The 12,919-nt window shown below is 45.5% G+C and overlaps 1 protein-coding gene across 1 annotated transcript in view; it reads right to left on the bottom strand.

Moving 5' to 3' along the window:
• Positions 1–12,919, bottom strand: part of LOC144309444 (intermembrane lipid transfer protein VPS13D-like) — a 192,002-nt gene that overhangs the window by 69,470 nt on the left and 109,613 nt on the right. Inside the window, exons 37-38 of the mRNA XM_077890491.1 lie at positions 3,357–3,489; positions 466–661 (exon numbers count right to left, since the gene is read on the bottom strand). Of these exons, the coding sequence (XP_077746617.1) occupies positions 466–661; positions 3,357–3,489 (329 nt within the window). The remainder of the gene's footprint in view (positions 1–465; positions 662–3,356; positions 3,490–12,919) is intronic.

The raw sequence follows: 12,919 nt of genomic DNA, 5'->3' as shown, positions 1-12,919 counted from the left end.
GGCTGGCACATCTGAGTGGAGAGAGAACGGAGACAGGACAGACTCACGTGGTGAACTGCACGTGCCACAGAGACTAGGAGCCAGACATGGCTTGCAGCCTGATGGTTTTCTTAATGGGCATGTGTGTGTGTGGGGGATGTCTGGTTAGTTTGTTCAACAGGGGCATCTGTAAGGGTGTAATCCTACTTCCAACTTCTCTGACGAAGGAAAACACTATTTTAGATATAAATAAATCACAGATGTAGACATAGGTTAAGATCTAGAACAATTCACGCCAGAGTTCTGTGCCTTGTTTCCATGTATTTACATTAGGCAGGTCAGAAATTTTAGATACGGGTATTCAAGTTTTTAAAAAATCACATCATTAAGGCAGAAAGTATATGATTAAACACATCGGCATAGATGAGGAGAGGCAGCAGAGCTAGGCTGGAAACTACAAATGTAACTCCCCCCACGGACACTGACCTGGGGCCACTGAGCGTGGCTGTGTCTCTCACCGCCTGGGCTGTTTCCGATGCAAAATCCAAGGCACCTGCCACTGGTTTGGTTACAGTGCTGACGAGCCCTTTCCCGAGGCCAGAAATGAAACCACTGACACCCCCTTCTGTTTTCACTCCTTCCACTGTTGAGGTTATCACACTGGTCAATCCACCAATGATACCTAGCAAAAGAGACAAGGGCTGTTGTCACCTGGCAGAGGACAAACGCAAAGTGTTTAAGGCTGAACAGCATCGATTCCATGCACCTGGCAAGGTGGCTCGGGGCAGGCATCTGTCAACCTCTCAGTAGGCTACAGGTGGGCCAACTCCAGTTGGGAAACCAGCAGACTTAGACTTGCCCACTAAGTTTAGAGTCTGAGAATATATATTACATGTTAATCTGAGGTGTGTCCCAGTTTAAAAGTATCAAAGAACACCCAAGAGGTTAACAGTGGCTACTTTCCAGTTCCTGAGTGTGGGAAGCACACAGGTCATCAGGAGAATATGCAGACAGTAGGACTAAATCGACAGTGGCCCTTGGGGAAAGCTGGGACCCCATAAAATGCAGGGCAGAGAGAACTAAATACAGAACCTCAGTTTTCCACGAACACTGCATGACTGGCCACTACCGCCAGGCGTTTGAAACAAGGTAAAAGCTACTGCACACTTTGCTGTGGTCAGGTTTAGGCAATCAGAGTAAATCATGAGGCCCTGATGAAAGGCACCCCCCTCCCACCCATAAAAGCTGCCAGTCCCCAGCCGGGACTCTCCATGGAGTCTGTTCAAAAGACTAACCTAGGTCACAAAGACATTCCAAGTGTTTTGAAAGTTGACAGCAATGACCTTAAAGAGCGTCAAAAGGGACCAGAAGTTGGCAGAGGCTGGAGAGGACACAGGCATTATGGGGAAGAAGCGGGGCCCTGTCCGGGGAGCATTTCCAGGATGTGTGCCAGGGACACTCACAGGATGTTTACCCTTTGACGGTGGGGGCATGAGGAAGCTCTCTAGACTCTTCATCTCTAGTGAGACAAATCGGTAAAGGAAATTCCTTGGGTGAGAATGCACTAACAATCCACAACGTTTCTTTTGGATTCTGGGTCCATTTGCTCCAGTGAGGCTACAGCCTTCTCCCAACCTTGTGAACCAAGTTCACGGACAGACAGACATTCCTGAACCTGGCACAAGTGGGACCTGTAGAGAAAACTGAGCAGGACTCCCAGTTTTTAAACCAAGGAGACCGAATGGATTCCGGTTCTTGCTATCTTTGAAGAATTTTTCCACTCTAGGCTACCACTCTCATGCAGTCCAGAGCTTCATGCATCCTCCTCAGATGAGGCTCTCTGTTCTGGAGATGCTGCTCATATCGTGTGAGTGGTCCTTGGTTGGAAGGGATTTTGCAACCAACCTTGAACTATTATCCATTTTCTCAGCATACTCCTGCGTCCATCTGAACAGTGAGGACAGCTAGGCTTTCTTTCCACATTCCAAGGATGCGAGGCAGACAAAGGCAATTATACATAGCAAAGCATTTTGTATTCATTAAAAAACAGCCCCTCATAGTCCCATGCACTATCATTACAGTTACTAGAAAGAATGATTCACTCTTTAACCCCAAATGGCTGCCCAACAATCAACTTTTTGAGTCCCTAAACAGATTGATTTCAGCCAAATCTTACTCCTAGTTTGATGTCTTCTTTGGGGCTACTCCCTTTCCAGTTGGGCAGGCTTAGGAAAAGTAAAGGCATTTTGATCCAACCTCACCATTAGGAAAATTCTGTCCTAAACACTGTGTCCTAAGCATGAAAAGAAATAAGATTTTCAATTATCCATATTCCTCCCTCTTCTAAGTGTAGGTAATCTAAACTTGGTCAGTTGTGATAGGACTTCTGGTAGCTTCAGACTAGTTCTAAGAATCTGGTACAAACAGTGCAATTTACTAACCATTACTAAGCAGGAGCTATATGCCAGGTATCACACGAGGCTCTGCTAGTGTAAAGGTGAACAGGAAACACTCTTTCTGCTCTCCTGACCTTCACAATCGATCAGGAAAGCAAGGTACACACAGCTGCCTAGATACATAACCCAGACTGCCACATATGCGCTAATCGGCATTAATTCTAACTGGGGACAGTTGAGTCAGACTTGTAGGTGGAGCAGGATTTTGATAGGCAAGGAAGTGAGGCAGAGGAGGGGAGACCAGAGGATTGTGAGTAAGGCTTTGGGGGCATGTCTGGGGAATACCACATGGCTCTCAGTGGCTGAAATACAATATGGCTGTGAGGCAGTGGTTGGAAAAGTTGGCTGGGTTTACATTTCCAAAGGCCTTGAATGCCAGACTAAGAAGTTGTTGAGAAAAACACAACAAAAGGCAAACGAGTAGGAGTTAAAGCATTAAAGGTCAGAATTCACACAAATTCAGAGACTTAATACGTTCATGCCACCGCCTATAACTCCTAGGCACACGGTTTTACAATCCTTGGGAATGTGCGTTTATACAAGACTCAAGAACATGTGGGCCACAAACCCGGCAGCTGGTTTGACGTTTCACTTGCCATGGAAGGAATGCTCAGTAAGCAGAAGGCAAGTCTTGAAGCAGCAGTTCCATATTCTAAAAAGGGGTTCACTCAATTATACCTTATGACACTTTGGGAAGAGAAGTCAGAGAACAGGAAGAAATTGCAGTGTGCACAAACATTCTGAAAATAAACGAAGAGCTGTCACAGGCTGTGACATTTCAGTTGCTAGGAGGGTAAAAGAAGAGAGCCTGGAAAGTACCCCAGGCTACCCAGCCAGGATTCCACATGCAATCGGAGGGTGAAAAGGGACCTCTGAGGAACTGTGGCGGAAGAGCCAGCCTCCCGGTATCACGTGACTTACCATGAGCCAGGCCGTGGATGCCGGCTACGAGGTGCTCCCCGCTTGTGGCTGCGTGGTATCTGATATACTCCCGCTCTGACTGATGCCGATTGTCCATCGTCTTCCCTAAGCCATCCGATAATGTCCCTGCGAACTGAGTGAATTTTAAAAAAAAGGAAAAGAGTTGTAAAGCCTCAGCACTATTTTTGCTATTTTAAATAAATACCTTGCCTTGCTCCTTGCTGGGATTCAGTAAATCCCCACTGAGAGAAGAGCCATATTAACTGCTGGATTACATATACTATGTGTCCCAGGATACTGGTGCTCGACTGCTCAAGCACTGGACACATACGGATTGTAGGATGCTTTACACTGGTGGACACAGGTTTGCAAAACAACTACTAAATGTCCATAATGGCATCTGCCTTCCTGAGACCTACTGCAAATTTACTGAAGAATGTATAACAAAATGACTTGGGGAAGAAGATTTAAGTGTTAGGATTCTATAATGCTAAAGACAGAAGCTCTTTGCCCCGAGAAATCCATGTGATTCAAAATAGGAAACATGACCAACTGTTGCTTTTGGGTTTGGTATCAAAACTTTTAGAGACATCAATTGCCCTAAGGCAATGTCTTTTCTTTCACTTATTCAACAAATATCGAGTGCCTAGGTGCCCAGCCCCATTGGTCAAAGGGAAAAATGAAGTACATGGGAAGGTTAACAGGTTAGGTCACCTTTCATACAAAATGGCAGACTTGAACTCATGACTTCCAAAGCAAAATCCTCCCCCACATATCAGAGAAAGATCCTATTTATCCTGGTATTCTTTTACCAAAGAAGCTGTCTCATCCATCAAAGCTGGATAAAAAGGACATAAAACTCTGTTTTGTCACAAGACAATCTGAAAAGGTTTAAAGTGACAGTTAATAAACCACAGGGTACTTATCTTCATCATTCAGGCATAAAGAGGAAAGGATATCAAATATATAATTAACCTTCTCAGGAAGGATCTACCAAAACAAGTGGTTTAAGTGCCAATGACCCAGGACTAACCTTTCAGAGAACTCACAGGAATGCTATTTAGATACAGAGCTCAGTGCAAAGATTCAAGACGAACTGCCCGCCTTGAAGACCCAGTTCAGTGGGTCTGGCCATTGGGGGGCGGGGGTGGGGTCTGTTTCATACTGGTTTAGCAAGGGATTTTTAAAAAATATTTATTTATTTCAAAGAGAGAGAAAGAATGAGAGAGTGAACATGCACAGACTCCCCACTGAGCAGAGAGCCCAACACATGGGGTTCGATCCCGGGACCCTGAGATCATGACCTGAACCAAAGGCAAACACTTAACTGACTGAGCCACCCAGATGCTCCGAGGGTATTTTTACACATTTTTACACACTCTGCTCTGGAAGCCATAAGGCCTGAAGCTTCATGATGACAGGAGAAGATGAGTTCTGGGCACAGAAGAGGGACTAGAGGAAGAACCAGTGAGTCAAGGTGAAGCAATGGTTTCTGTGGAGCAAGAGATGGGAACACTCATTCCTTTTACTCAGTCCAAGTGTTTTTATGATCTAGGGCAGTGATCCCTGACCTCTCTAGAGATGTAATCCCTATCATTTGCTTTTAGTCTTGCCTCCCCTGTCACTCTGTGTCTAATTGGAAAACTAAAGTTAATGAAAATCAATCTTACAATTGCCTTTAGGATGGAGGCACCACGGGATGGTAAAAAGTCAGCAGCATGAATCACCAAATGGGGCTTTCATCAGGGATCCCATGTGAGAGCCACTGAGGGCCGTGAGTTTGAGCATCTGACCAAACTGGATTCTAGTCCTCCCTCAACCATTCCAGCAGCTACAGGAGCCTGAGCAAGGTGCCGAACTGTGGAGCCTCCCCATTGGCCTGTACAGAATGACAACAGTACCCACACTGCTGTGTGGCCAGAAGAATCGGTGACAGTGGCTCAGGGTATGGAATCTAGTGAGCATTCTTACTGTGATTATTTGTCAGCTACTAGTCCAAGGAGGAACATCCTGCACCACAAAGAAAGCTCTTCGAAGGTTTAGAATTATGGTCATTTGCACTAGGCTTTTACATAAACAAAAACAGAAACCCAAAACAAAACCCCTCTTTCCAGCAGATAAACACCAGCCTCGAGAGCGAGTTTCTGGAGTGGTACCGTCTATAAAATTAGAGTGTTGGACTTGGTGGTTTCCAAAATCCTTCCTGGCTTTGACAGCGTGTGATCTATGATCTAAGTTAGAACGTCTTTATTAAGTACTTACTCTGGGCCCAGCACAGACTGAGGTACTGCTGAGGACACAGACACAGAGCAGGCTTGGACCTACCGTCCGGGGTGACAATCTCACAGGGAAGGTAACAATCCCCTATATCAAACAGCACGCAATGAGAGCCTGGAACACAAACTGAAAACACTTGCAAATCAAGAGAAAAGAGAAAAACGTAATCCTTATTTTGGAAAGGGTCAAAAGAATGAGTCCCTTCTACATTCTGGAATTGTGTAGGTTGCCAGGGTTCTCCACTCAGGGTCTGGACAAAAATCCCTCTCCTTGATTGATGCCACAGAAGAGGTAATGCGGCAGTGGGTGAGAGAGCCATCTCCACCCAAAGAGGCCCAGTAGCCTCCATGCTACTTCTCGTTCAGGTCTTTCCTACCTCCTCAAACTCATTTTCCTTGAAAAGAGGTCTTCTCTTGGAAAAGATATTAAGTAAAAAGATATTAAGTTTCCTTGAAAAGAGATCTTCCCTTGGAAAAGATATTAAGATTTCTGGCAGCTGACTAGGAAGAAATGAAAAACCCTATAATGCTTTTCTCCTTAAACGAATATGGGAGAATAAAATAAGAATAATCTTATTTTTAAAGATTATTTTTTTAAGAATAATGAACTGCTCCACCCGCCCCCCATCTCCTTCAACACCCCCTCCCTATCAATGAAACAAGTTCAACCCCCAAGGTCTAGGAGTCAGCCTGTGCCAAGAGCTTCACTGCCGAATGATTCTGCTGCGGGCCCCTTGGCTCCCCCAGCACCGACTGGTCCTGGTGTTCTCTGTGCAAACACACCACACTGACCTCAAGAGGATGGGGTAAGTTGACCCAAGGGATCCCGCTCCCCTCTAAATGCTGGGTTCTGCCATTAGGTCTCAGCTGCAGGAAGGTGCCCACACCTACTCAACTCACCCTAGGACTTCTGTCTGAATTCTCACTTCCCTGTGGATAAAAAATTATTCACCTAAGCCAACCAGATTTGTCCTCTGTCACTTGTGAGTAAACGTAAAGGATACAAAGATATTATTAACAGGAAACTATTACCAAAGTCTTCACCCCTGTCGCTGTGACTTTGAAAACTCAGGAAACGGGAAGATGTTGAAATCCACGATCCAGCCAAACCCATACTGATTAGAGGTTAATCAGATTTTACGGGGAGAGACACTTTATTGGAACTAATATGAAACCAGTGAGATGAAGGGTACTGTGGTCAAAGAGGCTGGGCCTTGGGCCAGCCCACTGGGCTTCTGAGTATGAATCCAGGGCACCAAACGCTTGTGGCCTCCTCTCACTGTGGGAGGACTGAGTCATACTTCATTCCATCTCTCTCCTTCCCCACCTCGGTGGGAAAATAAATCACACCCTGTATCTTATTTCTCCCTCAAAGATAGGGTAAGAACATGTGCTGGAGAGGGTGGCGATTCCAGTAAGCACTCTGCATGGGCATCCTCTGGCACTGGTCTTCTCTGAGGTGGGTAGGTGTTATTTCACCCACAACCTTGAGTTAGAACACTATCATCAAACCAGAGCAGAGGTACCCACAAGAGCCACAAGGCCATGTGGGAGTGACTGGGGCAGGACATCCTTTACCACCCTATCCCCAGTTCTGCCTGTGTATTTTATTTCTTAAAGATTTATTTGTTTATTTTGAGAGACAGACAGACAGACCCCGTGCACATGAATGGGGCATGAGGGGGCTGGGGCAGTGGGAGAGAATCTTTTAAGCAGACTCCCTGATGAACGAGGAGCCTGACATGAGGCTCGACCCCACAACCTAGGAGATCATGACCTTGGTCAAAACCAAAAGTCAGATGCTCAACCGGCTGAGCCACCCAAGTGCCCCTGCCTATGTATTTTAAATAGAAACCAAATGCATCAAAATTCAAATTCGGTTTGAATATTTTTCATAGCAGATGCTCTCTGGCATGCTCGTGGATATCAAAATGGGGAATGAAGCTGGGGGAAAGATAATCAGACAAGGGGAAAACTAATCTCAGAGGCAATGATGGTAAGGCTGAAATTCGTAAGGCTATAAGTACAATCCAGTTACGCATCAAACCACCAATCAATCAAACACGTAAGCGACAGACTGTGCCAGGCTAGCAAATGAGAGTCCTAAACAGAGATAGTTTCTGCCTCGTGCCTTCAAGGACCTCGGTCGGGAGGTATGTATCCGGTATAACGGATCTGGCATTCAGACTGTGACACTTAATAGCTGTGAGATCACGGACAAGTAACTTCCCCTCTGTGAGCCTGTTTCCTTGCCTTCAAAATGGGGATGAGAATATCCACCTACAAGGATGCCGTTAGGATTAGGCAGTACGTGTGAAGCACTTAGCACAGAGCCTGATACACAGGAGGCATCCAATAAAAACAGTATTGAGTTATCTGAACTTCAATTTCTTCACATGCAGAATGGGAATAATCAGGTTCCACGGGGCTGCTGGGAGGATGACATGAGACGGTGTGTGTGCAGAACGCTTGGCAGGTGCAGCCCCAGAGAAGCAGCAGCTCTCTGCAGAAGGCCACAGAAGCAGGGGACAGACAGCGTGGGCCAGGCTTGCACACTTGGAGGGTCATTTGTAGGTAGTTTGTAACTGTACTCAGTAGAAACAATACCTGGACATCAGAAGAAGCATTTGTGGAGACTTAAGCCAACATAGCTCATTTTGTAGCATTTCAAGTCCACAAAAAAACTGAGGATTTCAGAAGTTTCCAAAGAACAGGATGTTCCTGAGAAAACCTGCTATTACACTCGCAAAGACAACACTGATTTCCCCCTTCTTTCGCTGAAGGGAGCTTTAGCACACACACTTGTGAATTCTGGCCACAGTCCAAAGTCATTTATTTCAAGAAAGCCTTATTTTCAGCAAGGGGGTAAAAATCGCAGAAGCACTTCCAAGATGCCAGTTCTGCTGCATAGATGATGCACACTAAGTGTCAATACCCCTCCTTCCAAAAAGAATCCCATCGTCCATAGAAACAGAGCCACTACAAATTAGCCCGGGTTTGCGGCCAGTCTCGGGACAGTTGATTTTATAAAACTGAAATTCAAGTAGATGCTGGAATGATGCAAGAGGAAAAATTCACACTGTGTCCCTCTGTTTTGTCCGATCAGTTTTCCTGACCCTTTTATGATATTCAGCACGCATGGGATGCCAGAGATATTTGGCCAGTGTAACAGGAGCCTGGGTTTGAATTTCTCCCCCCTTCTCTGGGGTTCTTCTTTCACAGTTATTTATCTAATGGAAATTTCCTCTTCAATATCCTTGCTCCACTGAGTAATAGCTGGTGACAGTACCTTTCTTGCCACCAGGGCCAATGGTGGCCACACATAACAGGAAAGGGAAAGAAGTGACAGGGCTCTGCAGTGTGAGAGGTCTTAGGTCCTCTCAACCAGAAAGTTGTTCAGCGCCAAGTCTCAGCCACCAGCACAGCTCCGATTCCGGCAGCACTGCCAGCGATCTGCTACCGGATCCGCTGGACCCGTCAACTCAGAAAGCCCAGCCGTACACACTGTGCCTGTGAGTAAGCTGGACATGAATATGCATCCTGGTGGCAGCTGCTCAACTTTCCCGAGCCTCAGTTTACCTGTTTGTGAAAACCCAGTCTCTAAAGGGTTGCTTTCATGTGCTAAGGAGATAATGCAAAATGCCTGGCACGGTGTCAGCCATCAATTTTTACAAGGTTCTTAAAAGTGGTATGGAGGCTCAAACTTGAGAGTCCTCTCCACCTCCACTGCTATGCTAGTAGAAAAACACCCTTCAAGTCACATGGGACCTAAGTCACTTCATTAGCGAAGGTCTTCACGACTTTACTCTGATTCACATTGTTAAAATATCCACAGTTAAAAACAATTCTCAGTATGACTTTGGCCTTGATGTTGAAAATCCCTTTTGTGATCCTTGTAAAGAGACAAGAGCTAAAGGAGCACGGGATCCGGGAACGGGTATCTGTCACTGACACAAGGCCAACCAAACAGCAGGTCCTCCTCAGCCAGACACTGACGGGGCAGGCTGGAACTGTAGGAGGAGAGTGAGAGTGAGAGTGAGAGTGAGAGTGAGAGTGAGAGTGAGAGTGAAGGAAGGAAGGAGAGAGGGAGGAGGGAAGGAAGGAGAAAGAGAAGGGAGAGAGGGAAGGAGGAAGGAAAGAAGGAAGGAAGGGAGGAAAAAGAGAGAAAGAAACAGAAAGAATGAACGAATGAACGAACATGGAATGAGTGGCAAGAAAGAGGCATTTCTGGACCCCAGATCCAGTACGAGTGGGACAGCTTTGTCTGTTTTCAGTTCTACTTGGTTATGATTCTGTATATCCCTTAAGGTAAAGAGAGAAAGGGGGAAGAATCCAGGACAGAGACCCTGCATAAGAATAATACAGATATTTCCTACCCATTTCTTCTCCCTTCCCTTCTATTCCCTTTCACTATTTTATATATATGTGTGTGTGTGTGTGTGTGTATATATATATATATATATTTTTTTTTTTTAAAGCTAGGACTGCCACTCTGCTTCAGTAACATGCCTAAGCCTATGACCTTGCTTTTTGGGGGGGCGGATGGGAGGCCGTCCCCGGAGATGTAAAAGCCCTCCTACCCTAAGACCTATACCATGTTGCTATTTTACGGATAAACACTTATCAGGCAACAGATACGCCTTTCCAGTTAAGAAACAAAGTCATCCAAAGCCACCCAGAATTATCTCAGCACACAAGGTCTAAACATAGAGTAACAAAGTCAGACCTCAAGATTGTCCTGGTTCCTAACTGGCCCAAGACACACGCCTGCTGAATTGGCAAGTCTCTCTTGCTATTCTGCAACTTTGACCCAGTTGTGAACTCTGATGTTGTTTCAGATTAATCTAGATGCTCAGAGTGGTTTGAGGCACTCTCCTAAAAAGGTCTGCATTTTCTTTGAAGGATTGGCACAGTTGGCTACAGGGCTAGAGCAGCACAGAAGCAAGCAGAACACCCAGGGCTATCAGGAAGACTAATTTCCAACAACAGCCTTGTGCCACAGCCTACTCACACTCAGTTTTCCCTATACCGATTATAAAGAATCATGTGGGCAGGATGAATCTTTAAAGCCAGCTATTGGGATGGGATAATATCCTACTTTTTTGCCCTTCATCAGCTTCATTATGAGCTTTTCCCCAGAAGGGGTAAGGGATCATGTCGAGGGTGCCAGGCTTCCCACTCGTCTACTGCTGCAAACCCCTGGAAACACATGGGAGAAGCCTTGAAAGTGGGGTTCTACACGGCCAGTGCTAGTCAAGGGGAATCAGCCTTCCTACCCATGAGTGGCCTCCAGTTTTGCTACCCTAATAAGGTTTTTCAATATGTGCAAATGGCCCATGCCTCAGGAGTGGACCAGGAGATAGACTACACTGTGTGTGTGTGTGTGTGTGTGTGTGTGTGTGTGTGAAATCCCTCTGGGGTGGTGACACCATGATGCCTGACTTCGCTGATAAACAATTTCAACTCCAGGGAAGCACGCAAGGCTTTGACATGCCAGGCATCCTGATCCCAATTCTGTTACCAGTTATCAGCTGGGTGAACACGAGCAAAAGACACTCTGTTCAGGGATCAGTATCTTCATCTATAAAACAGGTAGAACACTACCCACAGAGTCACTGGGGTAATCCAAAGAGACCCTGGTCTTAAAAGTACTGGGGGGGGGGGGGAGAGGATACAAAGCAATGCATAAGTGTCGAGGGTTATTACTGCAAATCCTTGTCTTTCTTCCAGTGAGTGCTCTGCTCCCCCTCCCACCCCGACTGAATCCTGCATGTCTCATCCTGTACTACAGGAACCACCTTATACCTGTTCCGGAACAAAGGAAAGCATAAAGAAGTCAATTATAAATAGACTGAAATTTCAAAATACAGACATTAGAAATGGAATTGGAACATCTGATAATACAAAAGAAGCTTAAGCTTATCTCATTCCTAGTCACAAGGACTTCATTCTTGTATCCTGTATTTCAAATAAGTAGATATATTCTCTTTAATGCCAAAAGTCTGAGAAGGAAGGGGATGGGTGACACCATAAAGAATAACTGCAGATGCTAGACACCAGAATAAGCTGGGCTTCTTACTGAAAAAGTCAGGGAGGGTTTGAAAAAGTCAAGGGTTTGAAATATCTTGGTGAGTTTTTTTTTTTTTTTTTTTTTTTAAGATTTTATTCATGAGAGACAGAGAGAGAGAGAGAGGCAGAGACACAGGCAGAGGGAGAAGCAGGCTCCATCCAGGGAGCCCGATGTGGGACTGGATCCCGGGTCTCCAGGATCACGTCCTGGGCCAAAAGCGGTGCTAAACTGCCGAGCCACCCGGGCTGCCCTTTGTTTTTGTTTTTAAAGAAAGTTGTCTCCAACTGGTTTCTTCAAATAAAGTTTTAAATGAGTATGCAGCAGAATAGGTAAAGGAAAGCTTCCAACTAACTGCTAAAGACCAGAGCGTAACTTTTGGAATTGTAAACACAGACCAATAATGTTTACTATGTATCAGGCATTGTTCTAGGGGCTGGCCATCTATGAAATCATTTATTAGTTTAATCCACACAACAGCCCTATGAGGTAGGCTCTGTTATTATCCCCCTGTACAGATGAAACTGGAAAGACCATGATTAACTCCAACAAAAGTCTGCTAAGAATCTACCCACATCTGACACTGGATCATCTTTGGAGGGAACCCAAACATGATTTTTTGTCACTCCCTCCATGAAAAATTCCCTCCTGAATGCCAGGGGAAATCACACAGTGATGCCAAGGAGACATCTTCCCTTTCCTAAGCAGTGGTGGGGACAAATGAAGGAAGCTAAGAGAAGTATATAAATAATACATTTTCAGAAAGCTACACATAAATCCCTGAACAAGAAAGGGTTCAGGCTACAATCCCCTTCCTTGTCCCAGAAAAGGACAAAGTTCTGTAAACGTCCATTATATGGATCACCTTACACCGCATCAGATCATGGTACTAGAGTGCACCAGTTACTGCTGGGAAGAAAGACGGAAGGCAAACTAGGGTAAGAATCAGGACCAGCGGTTTCAGGAGCTCCTGCTTGTACAGAAGAGGTCTGCTCTTCCATTCCAGCTTCTTACAAAAGGATTAGCTGAGGGAGGTAGAACACCGGGACTCAAAGATTTGCTTTATCAGAGCTGGTCTGGTCAAGCAAATCTAACTACAGAAAAAGACGACGGCTCCAGTAAGGGTGGCTTCATGTACCGGTACCTGACACGTGTGCAGACACAAATTCAAAGGGGAGGGGATGAAAGCAAAAGAGAACTGGGGTGGGTAAGCCATGCCG

This window comes from Canis aureus, unplaced genomic scaffold (assembly GCF_053574225.1).
Source record: "Canis aureus isolate CA01 unplaced genomic scaffold, VMU_Caureus_v.1.0 NW_027326405.1_RagTag, whole genome shotgun sequence".
Classification (NCBI taxonomy): domain Eukaryota; kingdom Metazoa; phylum Chordata; class Mammalia; order Carnivora; family Canidae; genus Canis; species Canis aureus.
The sequence above is the reverse complement of the archived record's forward strand: the minus strand, read 5'-3'. Positions and strand labels throughout refer to the sequence as shown.